The sequence below is a fragment of the Ovis canadensis genome, chromosome 3 (genome assembly GCF_042477335.2).
Source record: "Ovis canadensis isolate MfBH-ARS-UI-01 breed Bighorn chromosome 3, ARS-UI_OviCan_v2, whole genome shotgun sequence".
Classification (NCBI taxonomy): Eukaryota; Metazoa; Chordata; class Mammalia; order Artiodactyla; family Bovidae; genus Ovis; species Ovis canadensis.
Genome location: NC_091247.1, coordinates 76179350 through 76199651, shown reverse-complemented (window position 1 = coordinate 76199651; position 20302 = coordinate 76179350). Strand labels below are relative to the sequence as shown.

Genomic DNA, 20302 nt, shown 5'->3' with positions numbered 1-20302 from the left:
CATGTTGACTTAAGTATGTCTCATTTCCCCTCCATGGAAGAATTCTCCAGAGTGGTAATTTTTCAAGTAAGTGGGGAACAGTTCAGTTCAGTCACTCAGTCGTGTCTGACTCTTTGTGACCCCATGAACTACTGCACGCCAGGCTTCCCTGTCCATCACCAACTCCCGAAGCTTACTCAAATGCATGTCCATTGAGTCGGTGATGCCATCCAACCATCTCATCCTCTGTCATACCCTTCTCTGCCTGCTTTCAATCTTTCCCAGCATCAGGGTCTTTTCCAGTGAGTCAGTTTTTCATATCAGGTGGCCAAAGTATTGGAATTTCAGCTTCAACATCAGTCCTTCCAATGAATATTCAGGACGGATTTCCTTCAGGATGGACTGGTTTGATCGCCTTGCAGTGCAAGAGACTCGAGAATCTTCTCCAACACCACAGTTGAAGAGTATCAATTCTTCAGCATTCAGCTTTCTTTATAATCCAACTCTCACATCCATACATGACTACTGGAAAAACCGTAGCTTCGACTAGATGTACCTTTGCTGGCAAAGTAATGTCTCTGCTTTTTAATATGCTGTCTAGGTTGGTCATAGCTTTTCTTCCAAGGAGTAAGCACCTTTAAATTTTATGGCTGTAGTCACTATCTGCAGTGATTTTGGAGCCCAAGAAAATAAAGTCTCTCACTGTTTCTATTGTTTCCCCATCTATTTGCCATGAAGTGATGAGACTGGATGCCATGATCTTAATTTTCTGAATGTTGAGTTTTAAGCCAACTTCACTCTCCTCTTTCACTTTCCTCAAGAGGCTCATTAGCTCTTTGCTTTCTGCCATAAGGGTGGTGTCATCTGCATATCTGAAGTTATTGATATTTCTCCCAGAAATCTTGATTCCAGCTTGTGCTTTATCCAGTCCAGCGTTTCTCATGATGTACTCTGCATAGAAGTTAAATAAGCAGGGTGACAATATGCAGCCTTGACGTACTCCTTTCCCAATTTGGAACTAGTCTGTTGTTCCATGTCCAGTTCTAACCATTGCTTCTTGACCTGTGTGCAGATTTCTCAGGAGGCAGGTCAGGTGGTCTGGTACTCCCATCTCTTTAAGAATTTTCCACAGTTTGTTGTGATCCACACAAAGGCTTTGGTAAAGTTCATAGAGCAGAAGTAGATGTTTTTCTGGAACTCTCTTGCTTTTATATGATCTAATGGATGTTGGCAAATTGATCTCTGGTTCTTCTGCCTTTTCTAAATCCAACTTGAACATCTGGAAGTTCACAGTTCATGTACTGTTGAAGCCTGGCTTGGAGGATTTTGAGCATTACTTTGCTAGTGTGTGAGATGAGTGCAATTGTGCGGTAGTTTGAGCATTCTTTGGCATTGCCTTTCTTTGGGATTGGAATGAAAACTGACCTTTTCCAGTCCTCTGGCCACTGACATGTTGCTAAATTTGTCACATGTTTTATAAATTTGCTGGCATATTGAGTACAGCACTTTAACAGCATCATCTTTTAGGATTTGAAATAGCTCAACTGGAATTCATCACCTCCACTAGCTTTGTTCGGGGATGCTTCCTAAGGCCCACTTGAGTTCACATTCCAGGATGTCTGGCTCTAGGTAAGTGGTCACACTATCGGTGTTATCTGGGTTGTGAAGATCTTTTTTGTATAGTTCTGTGTATTCTTGCAACCTCTTCTTAATATCTTCTACTTCTGTTAGGTCCATAGCATTTCTAACCTTTAATGTGCCCATCTTTGCATGAAATGTGCCCTTGGTGTCTCTAGAGATCTCTAGTCTTTCCCATTCTATTGTTTTCCTCTATTTCTTTGCATTGATCAGTGAGGAAGGCTTTCTTATCTCTCCTTGCTGTTCTTTGGAAATCTGCATTCAGCAGGGTATATCTTTCCTTTTTTCCTTTGCATTTAGCTTCTCTTCTTTTCTCAGCTATTTGTAAGCCCTCTTCAGACAACTCTTTCGCTTTTTTGTGTTTCTTTTTCTCGGGGATGATCTTGATCATTGCCTCTGTACAGTGTCACAAACACCCATCCATAGTTCTCTGTCTATCAGATCTAATTCCTTGGATCTATTTGTCACTTCCACTGTATAATCATAAGGGATTTGATTTAGGTTATAAAGCTCAACATTCAGAAAACTAAGATCATGGCATCTGGTCCCATCACTTCATGGGAAATAGATGGGGAAACAGTGGAAACAGTGTCAGACTTTATTTTTCTGGGCTCCAAAATCACTGCAGATGGTGACTGCAGCCATGAAGTTAAAAGATGCTTACTCCTTGGAAGGAAAGTTATGACCAACCTAGATAGCATATTCAAAAGCAGAAACATTACTTTGCCAACAAAGGTCCGCCTGGTCAAAGCTATGATTTTTCCACTGGTCATGTATGGATGTGAGAGCTGGACTGTGAAGAAAGCTGAGCACTGAAGAATTGATGCTTTTGAACTGTCGTATTGGAAAAGACTCTTGAGAATCCCTTGGACTGCAAGGAGATCCAACCAGTTCGTTCTAAAGGAGATCAGTCCTGGGTGTTCATTGGAAGGAGTGATGCTGAAGCTGAAACTCCAATACTTTGGCCACCTCATGTGAAGAGTTGATTCATTGGAAAAGACTCTGATGCTGGGAGGGATTGGGGGCAAAAGGAGAAGGGAACAACAGAGGATGAGATGGCTGGATGGCGTCACCGACTCGATGGACATGAGTTTGGGTGGACTCTGGGAGTTGGTGATGAACAGGGAGGCCTGGCGTGCTGCGATTCATGGGGTTGCAAAGAGTCGGACATGACTGAGCGACTGAACTGAACTGAACTGAACTGAATGGTCTAGTGGTTTTCCCTACTTTCTTCAATTTAAGTCTGAATTTGGCAATAAGGAGTTCATGACCTGAGCCACAGTCATCTCCCAGTCTTGTTTTTGCTGACTGTATAGTTTCTCCATCTTTGGCTGCAAAGAATATAATCAGTCTGATTTCGGTAATGACCATCTGGTGATGTCCATGTGTAGACTCTTCTCTTGTGTCATTGGAAGAGGGTGTTTGCTATGACCAGTGAATTCTCTTGGCAAAACTCTGTTAGCCTTTGCTGTGCTTCATTCTGTACTCCAAGACCAAATTTGCCTCTTACTCTAGATATCTCTTGACTTCCTGCTTTTGCATTCCAGTCCCCTATAATGAAAAGGACATCTTTTTTGGGTGTTAGTTCTAGAAGGTCTTGAAGGTTTTCATAGAACCATTCAACTTCAGCTTCTTCAGCATTAGTGGTTGGGGCATAGACTTGGATTACCGTGATACTGAATGGTTTGCCTTGGAAATGAACAGAGATGATTCTGTTGTTTTTGAGCTTGCACCCAAGGACTGCATTTTGGACTCTTGTTAACTATGATGGCTACTCCATTTCTTTTAAGGGATTCTTGCCCACGGTAGTAGATATAATGGTCATCTGAGTTAAATTCACCAATTCCAGTCCATTTTAGTTCACTGACTACTAAAATGTCAACGTTCACTCTTGCCATCTCCTGTTTGACCACTTCCTTTTTACCTTGAAATTGGAACAGAGAGTGCAAAACAGATATGTATCGGAATCGCTTGGAAAACTTTGTCAAAATACACAGGCTGTGTAAATTCTGGAAGACGCATGGGGAGGGGAAATAGCCATCTGTATTTCATCGCCAGGTTAGTGAGATCCTCTCTCAGGGCTGTTTTAGTAGATTTAGGTGTAATTACTTCTGAATTAATTTTAATAAAAGCTTTCCAAATTTGGAATTACTGAACAACCAGAATATGTCATTCAGCAGTGTTCCTTGTGTGAATGTACGTCTTGTGTTCACATTTGGTGTTTATGTATTTGTTTATTACATAGCTGCTCCATTTTCAGAGGGCTTTCTAATCGTGGGTTCACGTTGGATCAGTAAGTGACTTCATTTTAAGTGAGGAGTGAAGTACAAGAAAGGCAGAGGAGGGTGGTGACTGATGTCTGAACAGTTTCATTGTTAGGCTGTCCCTTGAATAGTGTCATTTCTGTGTGTATTCCATGAAAACAAATGTTCATTATTGGCTCTTAAATAGTGCTATTCTTCCTATGTAGAAAAAGTTAATATTGGTATAAAGGCAAAAAGGAAAGTATTTTTCATAGTTTTGTGCTTTTTTTCTTCTATTTATTTGTAATAGCTTTATATTGTATTTTTTAAAATTAGAAATGTATGTGAACTTTTGTATAAATGTAGTTTTGTGAATGCTGTTAATTTCTTAAAGGAGTTTAACAACTCAGACTCATGGAATTGCTAAAACTGTCATTTTTTAAACCGGGAGATCAATTGTTGAAATGATATTTATCAACATATTTATGTTGCTAACTTTCTGGGTCTACTCTGTCTTCCAGTAGAACTACTCCCAAATTCATCTGCGAAGAATAGTGAGCCTTATCTGTTCTTTTTGTCCTCTCTCTTTTAAGCTTTTATGTTCATTGCACTATTTGCATTTCCAACTTATGTCACATAGGAAAAGTTAAATGATGGACTGTGTACCTTTTACAGGATTGTTTGACAGTCGTGAACACGTAGAAGAGACTAGCTGCTAAGGTGATAGAGAATCTGTGTACCTTAGAATGTTTCTCTAAAGGATGACAGTTATGTGGACATAACTTATTCTTTCCATCAGAAAAGTGGAGAATCTTCTTCTCAGTTGAGTCAAGAGCAGAAGAGTGTCTTTGATGAAGACCTGCAAAAGAAGATAGAAGAGAATGAACGGTTACATATACAAGTGAGAAAATCTTGTGTTTTCCTGTATGAATTAAAAAATGGCTGTGTGATCTGGAATGTGGAAGAAACAACTCACGGTAGAGTGTTTTGTATGTGGGTGGGTGTGCTACCGTCTCCTGTGGTTGGTGGGGACATATGTCACCGTCGTTCATTCATTTCTAAGATCTCACATTTTAATACGGGTGTGTGCTTTCAGTATGCATGGGTTCAGAGGACAGCTGAATAGCTTTATAAGTTAATGATACAGAAGTATAATAGGGACTCCTCCTTTTCTATAGGACATGTTCAGATGGGTTATTTAGATGGGGCTTATCATTTTAATTTGTGACAGCTGGTTTTTGTCTGTTTCCCTTTGAGTCTGTAAGGTCTCACTAGGGTACAGACCATGTCATTTTTTTCTGCCCAGCCTTAGAACAGGGCCTTACTCATGGCATGCCTTCAGATATTTATGGAATGTTCAGTAATCAATGTCTGCTCCAAACCAGTCAGCATATTTTAAGAGTCATAGTATAGTGTATTCAACTGTGCCTCCTGATTTTTCTTGTGTGAAATGGCGAGCATAATCAAACAGTGGAAAATAAATCTTCATTCTTAGTGTTTGAAAATGTTTTCAAAATGAACTTTTGACCTCATGAATTTTGTGTGAAATAGTCATAATTCTTAATTAGTGTTGAATTCTCATTGGGCTTCCCTGATAGCTCGGTTGGTGAAGAAACCACCTGCAATGCAGGAGAGCCCGGTTCAATTCCTGGGTCAGGAAGATCTGTTGGCGAAGGGATAGGCTAGGGTTCTCATTAAGGAAAGGAGCTTTACCTGATACAGGAGTAACATCTGTTTGAGTTTTGATTATTTAATTGTAGAAGTTCACATAACAGTGTAGCAAGAATTGTACTCAACCGGTCAGTTGAGTTCGTTCTCCGTGTGCCAGAGGTAGTTTGTAATAGAAGTCCTTGAGATAGGTTGGGGAAGGAAATGTAGGCTTTGAAGTCTGTTTGTGCCTGTGAGACAGTTGACAGTTAGGTAGCCCCTTGAAGCTTCAGGTTCCCCATCTGTAAAGGAGGGTCTGCAGGTAACACTGCCTCTGACCTTCTGTGAGGATCCACTGAGCTCTTGCCTGTGCAGTTTCGCACACTGAGCATATGGAACCTTACGGAAGTCACTCAATGATTAGTCAGTGTGTATATGAGGAAGTTGTGAGAAGAAGACGTGATCTTTTCTTTTCAGTTTTTTGAAGCCGATGAGCAGCACAAGCATGTGGAAGCAGAGCTTAGGAGTCGGCTGTCCACTCTGGAAATGGAGGCGGCTCAGCACCAAGCCGTGGTTGATGGCCTGACGCGGAAGTACATGGAGACCATCGAGAAACTGCAGAATGACAAGGCTAAACTAGAGGTAAGTTCAGAAATAGTCTGGGCTTTTGTAAGCCGTCTGCCTGCTTTGGAGAACAGAAGTTAGCTACTCAAGGCGGGACTGCAGCGTACAGTGTCTACTCAGCGTGTTGTCATCTGTGGCCTGATTCATCTGCTTTTCTTTTTTTCTCATAGACAGATATGCATATAATTTTGGTAATAGTGGTTGTCATACCACATTCCTAGCAAACAGAACACAGTTTCAAATAAATAGCTACATAAAATTTATAGGGGAAAGCCAAAAAGAAAAAAGAGTAGAAAAATTTTTTTACCACTTTCAGGATTTCAAAATGGAAAGCCAAGCAATATAGTTTGGCATAGTTTATTTTTTATTTTAAAAAAATTTTATTGGAGTCTCATTGATATACAATGTTATGTTAGTTTCAAGTGTTTAGCAAAATGATTCAGTTATGCATATACATATATTCATTCTTTTTCAGATTTTTTTCCCCGTATAAGTTATTACAGACTATTGAGTAGAGTTCCCTGTGCTATGCTTTTCTTTTCCTTCTAAAATTTAGGTAAAATCTCAGACTCTAGAAAAGGAGGCCAAGGAATGTCGACTTCGGACAGAAGAATGGTATGTGGAAATGTGAATTCCAAGGGGCCCTGAAGTGAGAATCAGACCTGAATTTTGGTTTAGTAGCTTCTCTGTCTCAGTTTTCTTACATTGGCATTGAGACAGAAGTAGGTCATTTCTAGGGGCCTTTTCAGTTATTTTATCTCTGGGACCTTATAGATTCTTGGTGGAGTGGCTCGTGCAGCAGTCCTCAGCCTGCTGATGTTCTGGCCTATGGCAGATGCCATTCTGGGGCTCCTGTACTGAGGGCTGGGTGCTTTCTGTGGCAGACTACTCTAAAGAGATGGTCTTCTCATAGTCCCAGGCAGAAAACCTGACTGTTGATCGCGGTGTCAACCTTCTAATGTTTAGTTGTTAAGTCGTGTCTGACTCTTTGAGACCCAGGGACTGTAGCCCTCCAGGCTCCTCCATCCATGGAATTTCCCAGGCGAGAATACTGGAGTAGTTTGCCATTTCCTTCTCCAGGGGATCTTCCTGACTCAGGGGTTGAACTCACATCTCCTGTGTCTCCTGCATGTAGGCAGATTCTTTACTGCTGAGCCACCAGGGAAGCCCAACATTTTAATAAAATGGTACCTTTTAAATAAAATGAGGTTGTGTAATCTAATGTGGAGATATTTACCTGTTAAAATATTACTTATCTCTGGATGGTAAGAGCATGTGCCAACATTTATTTGATAAATGACATATTTTAGTTTTTGATAGGCTCAATCAAGTGAATTTCTTCAGTTTAGTTGTACTGAAAATGCATGATGTACCTACTCTTAATTGAATCAAAACCAAAAATGATCAGATTTTGAGCTCAAGGGAAAAATCTACTATAATACTTTAAAAAATTTTACTGTTATATTTGAACAAATACTTGTGTTATAAAGAGAAAAATCTATGAGTTTGAAATGGCTCTAAGATGATTTTGAGCTTGGGGAAGTAAACTTAAAATTATTTAAGATAGTGGGACTGTGATAAATTCTTTGCAACTTCTAGTTATTCAGCGGGAGTCTCAAGGGCTTTAAAATCAAGACTTAGTATTTTTCTTATATCTTCTTTTTTTTATTTAAACAACTCTCTACTACCAAGGGTATACAGATGTCAGATAAGCCTGTCAGTCTGAAAACCTGGTACCAGCTATTGAGGTAACATGCAAATGTTGATCCATATGGTTTTGTATTTTTTCTTTCAGCCAGTTACAGTTAAAGAATCTTCATGAAGATTTGTCAAGTAGATTAGAGGAATCCTTATCAATCATCAATGAGAAAGTACCTTTTAATGATACAAGTAGGTATTATGTACAGTTTTCCATTATTTGCAACTCTGAACTTCTTTAGGATAGGCATCTTATTAAAATAGTTTGTAATGTACTTGGCTGAAAACCTCACTCGCCCAACAGAGGGTTGCTTTCTTTTTGTCCTTTTGATCAGCTTTGGCCCTCATGTCTCATAGGGAGACTTTATGTTGTAACATAACTATTCTGAAGCTAGTCTTCTTGGAGAAAGCCCAAAGCTACATTTTTCAATTGCATGTATTTAACATATCCCAATGGGAAAACCAGCCTGTACACATAAAGTACCTGAATACTTGTACAAAAAAAGCTGATCACAATGGATGGCAAGGTGGAAGAGGAGTAAGGGGATGGGTGGGAGGTGAATCTTCTCTGTCAGATATCTCCTGCCTTTTGGACAATGTGCAGCACTAGTTCCGGAGCTGACTTGTGTATTCCTGCTTCCCCCTCATCCTGGGAAGGATCTGGTAATTTACATAACCAAGAGCACCAAAGAGAACTTTTAAAAAAAAATTGACTTGTGTGTATGTGTTTCAAAGTGTTAGTCACTTTGTCGTGTTTGACTCTTTGCAACCCCATGGACTATAGCCCACCAGGCTCCTCTGTCCATTGAACTCACCAGGCAAGAATATTGAAGTGGGTAGTGCTCTTCTGGGGAATCTTCCTGACCCAGGGATCGAACCCAGGACTCCTGCACTGCAAGCAGATTCTTTACTTTCTGAGCTACCAGGGAAGCCCCAGTATTAAGTCAAAATCTTAAAGACAAAGAAAACAGTTGTTTGAAACTTAAATTCAATGTGGTATACATTTTCTTTTTTACAATTATATGATTGAAATTAATTTTTGACTTCTCAATTTTTCTTAGGAAAGACCTAAAAAAAGAGGGAAGAAAAGACAAAGAAAAATAGCAGTTTGCTCTAAAACTGAAATCAGCATATGTCATTATCATATCAAAAACCTAAATTCCTCTGAAAACAACACCTGTTACTGCTTTCTACATTAATGTAAATAGCATCAGCATACTTTGATCCACTAGACTTGAATCCTTGGCATTTCATTTGCTTCTTAATCCTTAGTCATCAGGTTCTAATCAGTTCCGTCTGAATCTCTTTGGGTTTGTCCTTTCTTTTCCAATACTAGTTGTCACCCTATTTTAGGTCCTTATCATGTCACAAGTAGAGTTACTACTTTTAGTTCTGAAATATTTAGAGATTATTTGCTGAAGGTCTAAATTTTGCGTAAGATATGCAAAAATGTATAAGACAAAAATCTCTACCCTCAAGGAATTTATAGTCCAGTAGGGGGAAAATAAGATAGAGAAATATCTGAAATATAAGCTAAGTTATTCCATGAAGAACTTCCTGGGGTTTCAGAGGAAGGGTGATTACTGCTGGTGGGGTTGTTTGGGGAAGGCTTCTGGAAGAATTGTGCTTTGGGCTGGGCCAGGGTGTGAAAGTAGGTTTCATTGGTCAGAGAGGTGAGGGAGAACCAGCCAGGGAATTGCACTGAGTGTGGTATGTAGGATAAAGGTGCTGTCAGGGCCTGACAGTAGTAATTAGTTAAGTATGACTGGAAGCTAGCGTGGATGGGATGTGGAAGCCAGTGATAGGTACGTTCTGAAAGAGTGGGTGGGACTGGACCCTCAAGTTCTGGGCAGAGGACTTGGGATTTCATTCACAAGGCAGTAGGTTGTTGGAGAGGATTTTAGAAATGTCCCTTTTTAAACAAAATTATTTATTTATGTTTGGCTGTGCTCGGTCTTCATTGCTGCGTGTGCTTTTCTCTAGTTGTGGCGAGTGGGGGCCACTCTCCAGCTGCGGTATGAGGGCTTCTCATTGCAGTGGCTTTTCTTGTTGCAGACCACAGGCTCTGGGGTGCACGGCGGCAGTAGCTGCGGCACATGGGCCTAGTTGCTTCTTCCAGGCTCTAGAGCACGGGCTCAGTAGCTCCGAGGCATGTGGGATTCTTCCGGATTAGGGATCAAACCTGTGTCTCCTGCATTGGCAGGCGGATTCTTTACCACTGAGCCACCAGGGAAGCCCTGGAAATGTCTTGATGAGATTTGAGCACTCGCTTGGTTAATCAGGCAACAGAGTGTAGACTACACTGGAATGGGGGGAGGAGACTGATGCTATTGCGGTGATAGTCCTGGTGTGCTGGGATGGGGGCTGGAGCCTGAGATGTCAGGAGATGCAAGGAGGCAAGGCAGAGAGAGCAGGCAGCGTAGGGAAAAGACGGGGTGCAGTTGACACAGATCAGTGAGGCAGATGAGGAGCAGGTTTATGGGAGAGGTGAGGAGGTTAACTTGGATGTGGCTTAACAGTCTAACAGATTGGTGTACATCTCTTTACCTGCTGGTGTGCACATTTGTAAATAAAAGTCTAGAGCTGGGGAGAGAAGCTGATGTTGACCCAGTTGGGATGGATGAGCCCCTCTGTTGGCAACGGTGGGAATGAGGGTTATAGAGTACAAGGAGGCCTGTGCGGAGTGCACCCCAGTGATCAGGAAGGGAAGGGACTGAGTGGAGACGAGCTGGCAAGTGGGGTGAGCATTTATTATTTCTTAGTTAAGCTCTTTTTCTGTAAATGTAAAAATGACTTAATGTACATCCATTTTTGTTTTGTAGAATATAGCCAGTATAATGCTCTGAATGTTCCAGTCCACAATAGGAGACATCAGGTAAAGATGAAGTTTTTATTTTCAGTAATGTACATGTCAAACTTTTCAGAAACACTAGTTAGTTGTTTGGGCCTCTGTTTAGTGTACCAAACCACTGCATGTTACTTTTACTTTCTTTTCTCATACATTAAAAAAAATTGTGGAATACGCTTTTTTTTGAATTTGTTAATAATACAGATTTTTGCTGTCTCTTGTCTTATAACATTAAAACTGAATTGTGGGATGCACTGATTTTTGTCATACCTTTCTTTTAGGTTGGTAGGCTTTGCACTTTAGGTTAAGTAGAAGAGGTATATTAGCCAATATGGACAGCTTTCTAGTTTACTTAAATGGTAGTATTAAAATATAAGTGGGAGCAAATGAATTTAAATTAAGGAATAATTCTTTTAGAGTTCAAATGTTTTCTCCAAAAGTAGACTTAATAAAGTTGTTTGGGTGTAATAACCTGATAGTTGACTTTAACTGGGTCTTTTTCATTTTAAAGCTGAAGATGCGGGATATCGCTGGGCAGGCCCTAGCTTTTGTTCAAGATCTTGTCAAGGCTCTTCTGAACTTTCACACCTATACAGAACAGAGGATTCAGATTTTTCCTATTGATTCTGCCATTGACACAATATCTCCATTGAATCAGAAGGTACGTTTAACTCAGGATGCCTTTTGTCTGCCCTGAATAAATCTGGAGACTTGCTATTTATTAGACTAGTTCTGTGCTTCAGCCAAGTACTGTAGAGGACATGGGGAGAAACTCTGAGTCATAGTCTTTACCATCAAGAAATAGGGTAAACATGGAGATTCTTATGAAATGAAATAGTGAGGGATATGTTAGAAGACCTAAGTGTGAACAAGTGGTCAGGACAGTAAGTGAATGTGATGTCATCAAGGAGGGGAGACTGCTGTTGGTGGTAGTGTCTGGGAGACTCTTTGGTGATTTGACTGGGCTTTGAGAAATGAGCATGGTTTGCATAGGAGGAGAGAAGTGGGGTAGGTGTTTTTTCCCTACAAAACTTCACAACAAACCTTTTGACGTTCATAAAAATTAAAGTTTGAATCTTTGAAATGCTCTTTAATATCACCTTGGGAAAAAGCTTTCAGAGGACCTGGGTAAGGAAAATGGAACTGTAGCATTTTAAGGCAGTTATATTTTCTTTTACACTTCCTATAATATAAAAGCATTTTTTTCCCCCACTGGTTCTTTGTCCATTATTTTATTTTTATTTTTTTTGTTTTTGGGGCCTTTTTTGGCCATACCATGCATCTTGTGGGATCTTAGTTTCCCAACTAGGGATTGAACCTGGGCCCCAGCAGTGAAAGCACTGCGTTTTAACCACTGGACTGCCAGGGAATTCCCACCATTATTTTACTTAGCTTGTTACCATGTTGTGCTCACATGGTGAGAATCAAATATGTTAATCATAATGGAAATATTTCATTACTCTGAAGAATTAATATTTTTCTCAGTATTTTACCTTTGGTACTTTCATCTCTGAGAGACCCTCTGTGACTTTTCTGTTCAGTCTCTATTATTGAAGATTCAGTAACCATTTGTTAAAAGATGACCGAAGCATTTAGACTTGTTCATAAAATCATAAAGTAGACTTTTATACCTGAGCTTAGAGTTCCCTGGTGGCTCAGAGGTTAAAGCGTCTGCCTCCAATGCGGGAGACCCGGGTTCGATCCCTGGGTCGGGAAGATCCCTTGGAGAAGGAAATGGCAATCCACTCCAGTATTCTTGCCTGGAGAATCCCATGGACGGAGAAGCCTAGTAGGTTATAGTCCATGGGATCGCAAAGAGTCGGACACGACTGAGCGACTTCACCTTCACCTTCACCTTAGAGTTCCCTGGTGGCTCAGATGGTAAAGCATCTGCCTACAGGGCAGGAGACCCGGCTTTAATCCCTGGGTCGGGAAGATCCCCTGGGAAAGGAAATGGCAACCCACTCCAGTATTCTTGCCTGGAAAATCTCATGGACCGAAGACCTGGTAGGCTACAGTCCATGGGGTCGCAAAGAGTCGGACACGACTGAGCAACTTTCTTTCTTTCTTTCTTAGAGTTCAACTTATTTTACAGCCCAGAGAGACTGAGTTTCCCAGGGCCATATATCTGTGTAGTTTGCAGCTGGACTAGTTGAATCACATTTCTGCAAAATGAGATTTTACATTTGTATATGGAGAAATCAAAATTTGGGCCATTATACAATATTTAAAAAGCTGAGATATTTCACATGTGAAAAATTAACTTCTTGTTTCTCAATTGTCTCAAAGCTTGGGGGATCTTTTTCTGAATCTTCTTCATACTGAATTAGTTCTTCATAAGTATTACCGTATCCATGACAGTTACAAAAATTTTTATATTCTGATTTAGATGATAGTTACATTCCTAGAATGTGTTAACCTTGAACATTGTATGCAGTGAATATAAGCTGTACTCAAAAGTCTTGTTTTTAAAAAATGAGTTCAGTTCAGTTCAGTCGCTCAGTAGTGTCCAACTTTTTGTGACCCCATGAATTGCAGCACGCCAGGCTTCCCTGTCCATCACCAACTCCCGGAGTTCACCCAAACTCATGTCCATCCAGTCGGTGATGCCATCCAGCCATCCCATCCTCTGTCGTCCCCTTCTCCTCCTGCCCTCAATCCCTCCCAGCATCAGAGTCTTTTCCAATGAGTCAACTCTTCACATGAGGTAGCCAAAGTATTGGAGTTTCAGCTTCGGCATCAGTCCTTCCAAAGAACACCCAGTACTAATCTCCTTCAGAATGGACTGGTTGGATCTCCTTGCAGTCCAAGGGACTCTCAAGAGTCTTCTCCAACACCACACTTCAAAAGCATCAATTCTTCGACGCTCAGCCTTCTTCACAGTCCAACTCTCACATCCATACATGACCACTGGAAAAACCATAGCCTTGACTAGATGGACCTTTGTTGGCAAAGTAATGTCTCTGCTTTTGAATATGCTATCTAGGTTGGTCATAACTTTCCTTCCAAGGAGTAAGCGTCTTTTAATTTTGTGGCTGCAGTCACCATCTGCAGTGATTTATGTAAACAAAAAAATCTGTCCTACAGTTTTGACTCAAATATCAAATCTTTTTTATCTTAACTGGCACCCCTATGAAGAAGTGGTTGTTTCAGAAAGAAGGCATATTGGTGGTGTGTTGTTAATAGTATCCCCTCCCCACTTGCCTCATGCCTAGTTGTTAATTATGTCATCTGTCTGCTGGTTTGTCGCTTTGCCATGGAATAGGCTCTTGGGTTTAGTATCTGGGATTGTTAGAGGGGAACTTTGTGTAAAAGTCAAATTTCCCAAAAAAAAGTTGGCAAAAGAATTAAGGTTTGTAACTCAATGGGTCCACTTACAGATGTTTTGATATCCTTTATTTTCCAGTGATTTAATTCAGAATTCTTCCCCTTCTATTTAGTTCTCACAATATCTTCATGAAAATGCATCTTACGTCCGCCCTCTTGAGGAAGGAATGCTTCATTTATTTGAAAGTATTACTGAGGATACTGTGACCGTCCTGGTAATTTTCTTCCGTTTTACTTCTGGAAGTGGGAGTGCTGCTTTTTCAAACAAAATTATTAATCTTGAAATTGTTTTTCTTTTCCAGGAGACAACTGTGAAACTGAAAACTTTTTCAGAGCATTTAACCTCTTACATATGTTTTCTTAGGAAGATTCTTCCTTATCAATTAAAAAGGTACTTACTACTCTGGGCCAGGGAGCTTGGGGAATTGTAAGGTGTCATCTGAGCTGTGCTGGAGTTAATAAAGTAACAATGTGTGCCTCTTGAGCTCTGCCTGACCTTTTTGCACCGCAACCAATTTGGACGTTTGTGAAAAAGGAAAATCATGGCTTGAGCAGCACAAACTTATATTTAAGAAAACTGAATTATAGTTTCTCAGCTAGAGTTTCTTCAATAGTTTTGAACTGTGGTTAGTGCTATAACCATGTAATGTAACATGAACCAGTATTTTTAGTGATTGAGAATGACACATTTATTAAAGGAACTATTTTAGTTTTGGGTATTTGTTATCCTTTTCCTGAAAGCATCTAGATGGGAGTAATAATAGTTAACCTCTATATTTGAATCTGTAATCCTCAGGTTTCTTTTAAATAGTATGTTGTTTTTATTATTGGTGATTGAAGTTATAAAGTAAAAACTGTATACATCCTCCAGCCCTCAGGATGAGTCATTTAGTAACCTTAAATATTCCATCTTAAACATTCCTGAAAAGGCAAGAGAAAATTGTACATTTTGATACTTTTGATCTAAAACTACAAAGACTCCTAGTTCATCTAAATCTTTTCATCCTAAGATTTAGTCTTTAAAAAAGGCAAAGAATAATGCAACTGGAAATAAGAGAAATAAGAATGTATATGTACTATCACTGGTATGTATTATTATTGTTGTTGTTTATTCCCTAAGTCATGGCTGACTTTTTGCAACCCCATGGACTGTAGCCCGACAGGCTCCTCTGTCCTTGGGGATTCTCTAGGCAAGAATACTGGAGTATGTTACCATTTCCTTTTCTAGGGCATCTTCCTGACCCAGGGATTGAACCTGTCCCCTGCGTTGCCAGGCAGATTCTTTACTGCTGAGCTACCTGAGAAGCCCATAGATATTATAGTAGATTGTAAAATAAGGTTTAGGAAAAATACAGATGAAAAGCTTACAGATACTGAAAATATACAAGTAACTGTAGTTTTTTAGTCCTTATAAACTAAAATAGTAGGTTTTAGCTTTTCAAAAATATGAAATTTTGTTATTAAAAAATTTATATATGTTAAGAACCATCTTATTTCCTAATTCTAACCTAACAAGGTATTTTAGTAACTGAATTCTATGATTTGTGCACATGACAGAATTTTAGGACTCAGGGAATTATGACCTCATAATTGTGAATTATAGTTTCTTTCAGGTCCTTAAATGTTTTAGTTCAGTATAATTGAAGGTTTTCTGAAAATTGACTCTGAAAGTTTAACACTGAATTGAATATACTTTATTGATTCAACTTATGTTTAAAAGATTGTAAGAATCATTGTAAAAGTGGTATTTACTACTTGAAAGAGTTAATGCATTTTTATTTTATCTTAATTTATTTTTTCACTATTACATTTTTAGAAATACTGGGTAAGTCCTTTCTTGATCTAAGATTCCTGTTCTTGGGAATGTTCTGTCCCATATGCTTTCAGCCCTACGTTATCAGATTTTCATGTATTTTAGGCAATTTTTTTTGCCATTGGTTTAAATACTACTCTAGTTGGCAAGATGACATGTTCATTAGTAGTAAACGGGTTTAATATTGAATGAAGCTATCTGCAATAAATAAATAGAGCAGAAGTGTCAAGGTCAAGGGAATGGATGTGATTCTTGATATCACATCACAAGCATATCATTCTTGTGCTAATAACTTTTCTAGCTTTGTGTAAAAAGCATTTTCCTTGATTATTGCACATTTTAATAAGTACTGTTAAGAGTCTACATAGTTTTTAACCTTATAATTAAGTTTCCCCAAGCACCATTTAAAATGGAAAATGATTATATTTTATGAATGTTAAACATTTACTTTTATATTGCACTTATAGATTGGTTTTTCCAATCTGTCTGACTTTTGAAATTGCATACACTTCCCTGGTGGCTCAGTGATAAAGAATCCATCCGCCTGCTAATACAGGAGACAGATTCAATCTGTGGGTCAGGAAGATCCCCTGGAGAAGGAAATGATAACCCACAACAGTATTCTTGCCTGGGAAATCCCACGACAGAGGAACCTGGCGGGCTACAGTTTATGGGGTCACAAAGAGTTGGACATGAGTTAGTGACTAAACAACTCACTGAAAAAGGTTTCTTATTGATTCTCTCTCCCAGTGCCTGTTTAATTCTCTTCAGAAATTCAGCCTATGAAGTATTTTTCTCCTGAAAATATTTTAAAGGAAGCATTTTGGTGCTGCTCTCAGGATGGAAGACAGTGGGCACTTTTTTTTCCATTTACTTGTCTTTTGCTTCATTGGCATTGGAGGAAGCCAGTGTGTACATGATGATATAACAAAATGGAACCTTGTCAGTGAGCTCAAGTTTCTTTTTTGGGTACTTTCTCTCTTCAGATATAGATGTTTGAGAATTTAGGTAGTTTCTTATAGCTGATTGAAAATCATTCGGGATGCTCACTTTCATAAACTCTGCCCATGCCTAGCCTAGAAGAAGAATGTGAAGCTTCCCTTTGCACGTCTGCATTACGAGCCAGGAATCTAGAGCTGTCCCAGGACATGAAAAAGATGACAGCTGGGTTTGAGAAGCTGCAGACGTACATTGCTCTTCTTGCCTTGCCAAGTAAGTGTCTTTGTTACTCATGGTTCAATGTGAAGAACTCAGAGTACAAGAAGTTGGAGAAGGGAGGTGGTTTGGCATGTTTGAGAAGAGCCCAGGATCTGGGACCAGAAAACCTTGAATTCATATCCTGCAGCCCTTTATACACTTATGGCCTTGGACAAATCACTTTACTTTTCTGCTTCTGTTTTCCCACTAATAAAATGAAGGTGAAATGAAGGTAAATGAGTTAAATTAAGAATGTACAGGGACTTCCCTGGTGGTCTAGTGACTAGGACTTGTTGTTCAGTCACTCAGTCGTGTTGTGACCCTATGGACTGCAGCGCGCCAGGCTTCCCTGTCCTTCCCTGTCCCATCTCCCAGAGGTTGCCCAAACTCATGTCCATTGAGTCAATGATGCCATCCTCTCATCCTCGGTCTCCCCCTTCTCCTCTTGCCTTCAGTCTTGCCCAGCATCAGGGTCTTTTCCAGGGGGTCAGCTCTTCACATCAGGTGGCCAAAGTATTGGAGGTTCAGCTTCAGCATCAGTCCTTCCAGTGAATATTTAGTGTTGATTTCCTTTAGGATTGACTGGTTTGATCTCCTGGCTGTCCAGAGAACTCTCAAGAGTCTTCTCCAGCACTATGGTTCAAAAGCATCAGTGGTTTGGTGTTCAACCTTCTTTATGATTCAGCTCTCATATCTGTACATGACTACTGGAAAAACCATAGCTTTGACTATACAGACCTTTGTTGGCAAAATAATAGCTGTGGTTTTTAATACGCTGTATTCGTTCGCCATTGCTTAGAAAGCTCTCTTATCTCTCCTTGCTATGCTTTGGAACTCTGCATTCAGTTGGTTATATCTTTACCTTTCTACTTTGCTTTTTGCTCCTCTTCTTTTCTCAGCTATTTGTAAGGCCTCCTCAGACAACCATTTTTCCTGCTTGTGTTCTTTTTCTTGGGGATGGTTTTGGTCAGCGCCTCATGTACAATGTTACAAACTTCCTTTCATAGTTCCTCAGGCACTCTGTTGACCAGATCTAATCCCTTGAATCTGTTCATCATCTCTACTGTGTAATCCATAAGGGATTTGATTTAGGTCATACCTGAATGGCATAGTGGTTTTTCCTGCTTTCTTCAATTTGAGCCTGAATTTTACTATAAGGAGCTGATGATCTGAACCATAGTCAGTTCTAAGTCTTGTTTTTGCTGACTGTATAGATCTTCTCCATCTTTGGCTGCAAAGAATATAATCTGACTTCAGTATTGACTGTCTGATGATGTCCATGTGTAGAGTCCTCTCTTGCGTTGTTGGAAGAGGGTGTTTGCTATGACCAGTGCATTCTCTTGGCAAAACTCTATTAGCCTTTGCCCTGCTTCATTTTGTATTCCAAGGCCAAATTGGCCTGTTACTCCAGGTATCATTTTGTACTCCAAGGCCAAACTTGCTTGCTACTCCAGATGTCTCTTGACTTCCTACTTTTGCATTCCAGTCCTCTATGAAGAAATGAACATCTTTTTTTGGTGTTAGTTCTAGAAGGTCTTGCAGGTCTTCATAGAACCATTCAGCTTCTTTGGCATTAGTGGTTGGGGCATAGACGTGGATTACTGGGATGTTGAATGGTTTATCTTGAAAACGAACTCAGATCATTCTGTCATTTTTTCAGATTGCATGCAAGTACTGCATTTTGGACTCTTGTTGACTAGGGGGGCTACTCCATTTCTTCTAAGGGATTCTTGCCCACCCTTAGGTTTTCTTTTGTTTTATACTTTTAGCTCTTACATTTAGGTCTTTGATCCGTTTTGAGTTAATTTTTGTATATAGTGTGAGGTAAAGGTCCAGCTTCATCTTTTGCTTGTGACTATCCAGTTGTCTCAGTACCATTTATTGAAAAGACTGTTTCTTCCATATTGAATGGTCTTGGCACCCTTGTTAAGAATTGATTGATCACCGTTGTCTGTTTACCCTATATTTCCAATGAACCTACCAATTTCCTCCTAATTACCTTCAACACAGGTGCCATTATTTTTGAGGGTACCCCTGGGCTTGAACTTCTCCATAGTCTGTTGTGAATAAAGTCAATTCCTTTGGGAAGAGATTCAGAGTTTTCTGTTTAAATAGCTGTTTCTCCCTTGGGTTAAATCTCTGAGCCATAGTTCTGTGCTGGGGGTGAGGACAATGATATACTTCTCTTAGAGTGACATCCCTGTAGGTATAGTGGAATACTCCATGGAGAGGGTAGCAGGCCCCCATCGCCTCTACTTGCCTCTTTCAGCAAGGAACTCCTGTTACTGAGCTGGGGCCAGGGTGTTCATGGCCACAGATTCTCAGCATCCCACAAGTCAGGGCTGGGTGAAAGAAGAGAACCCCTACCCCTGAGTCATACTTAACTAGAATTTAGCCTCAGCAACAGGGCGCTGAGAGCAGGATTAGGAATGCGGCTCTCTACTGAATTAGGGGTGAGGGAGTCTGATGTTCTTTGCTGCACTCTCTGGACTGGGGTTTCCAGCTCACTGATTGGGCGGGCAGGGGTAAGGGTTGGGTTCTTGTTCAGGTACCACAGACTGTTGCTGTTGTCACTGAATTGATACAGATTTTCTTGAGTAACTTTCTTCATTAGCTTGATGCCCTTAAGATAATTTCCAGCATTTTCAGTGGTGGTTTTTAAATAATTTTCCGGTTGGGCTGGAGAGTGGATATGAGGAGCTTGCTTATGCTGTCATGCTGGAACTAGAATTATGATGTTTGAATAATAGTGCTTTTAGTGATGTTCAGCAAACGGTAATATGTAGGGAAAAGAACAAAATGAGAAATGTGTTCTGTAGTAACAGGTGAAATTCACAAAGACTTCATTTCATAGAGAATTATGAAAGACATAATCCTGCCTAGCAATTTAATTTTGATTCTTAACCATTACTAACTGTGGACATGGGGGATGCAAATCCGTTTCAGTTTAGTTCAGTGGCTCAGTTGTGTTGGATGCTTTGTGACCCCGTGGACTACAGCACGCCAGGCCTTCCTGTCCATCACCAATTCCTGGAGCTTACTCAGACTTATGTCCATTGAGTCGGTGATGCCATCCAACCATCTCGCCCTCTGTCGTCTCCTCCTCCTGCCTACAATCTTTCCCAGCTTCAGGGTCTTTTCAAATGAGTCAGTTCGTCACATCAGGTAGCCAGAGTATTGGAGTTTCACCTTCAGCATCAGTCCTTCCAGTGAATATTCAGGACGGATTTCCTTTAGGATGGACTGGTTAGATCTCCTTGCTATCCAGGGGACTCTCAAGAGTCTTCT

General features: G+C 40.1%; 1 protein-coding gene across 3 annotated transcripts in view; it reads left to right on the top strand.

Annotated features, from left to right (window-relative positions):
* Positions 1 to 20302, top strand: part of PPP1R21 (protein phosphatase 1 regulatory subunit 21) — a 66967-nt gene that overhangs the window by 16120 nt on the left and 30545 nt on the right. For all 3 annotated transcript variants that reach the window (XM_069580450.1, XM_069580452.1, XM_069580451.1), the window contains 9 exons: positions 4660 to 4761; positions 5985 to 6149; positions 6688 to 6746; positions 7927 to 8021; positions 10652 to 10704; positions 11189 to 11338; positions 14118 to 14219; positions 14307 to 14395; positions 16893 to 17029. In XM_069580450.1, coding sequence (XP_069436551.1) covers positions 4660 to 4761; positions 5985 to 6149; positions 6688 to 6746; positions 7927 to 8021; positions 10652 to 10704; positions 11189 to 11338; positions 14118 to 14219; positions 14307 to 14395; positions 16893 to 17029 — 952 coding nt within the window. The remainder of the gene's footprint in view (positions 1 to 4659; positions 4762 to 5984; positions 6150 to 6687; positions 6747 to 7926; positions 8022 to 10651; positions 10705 to 11188; positions 11339 to 14117; positions 14220 to 14306; positions 14396 to 16892; positions 17030 to 20302) is intronic.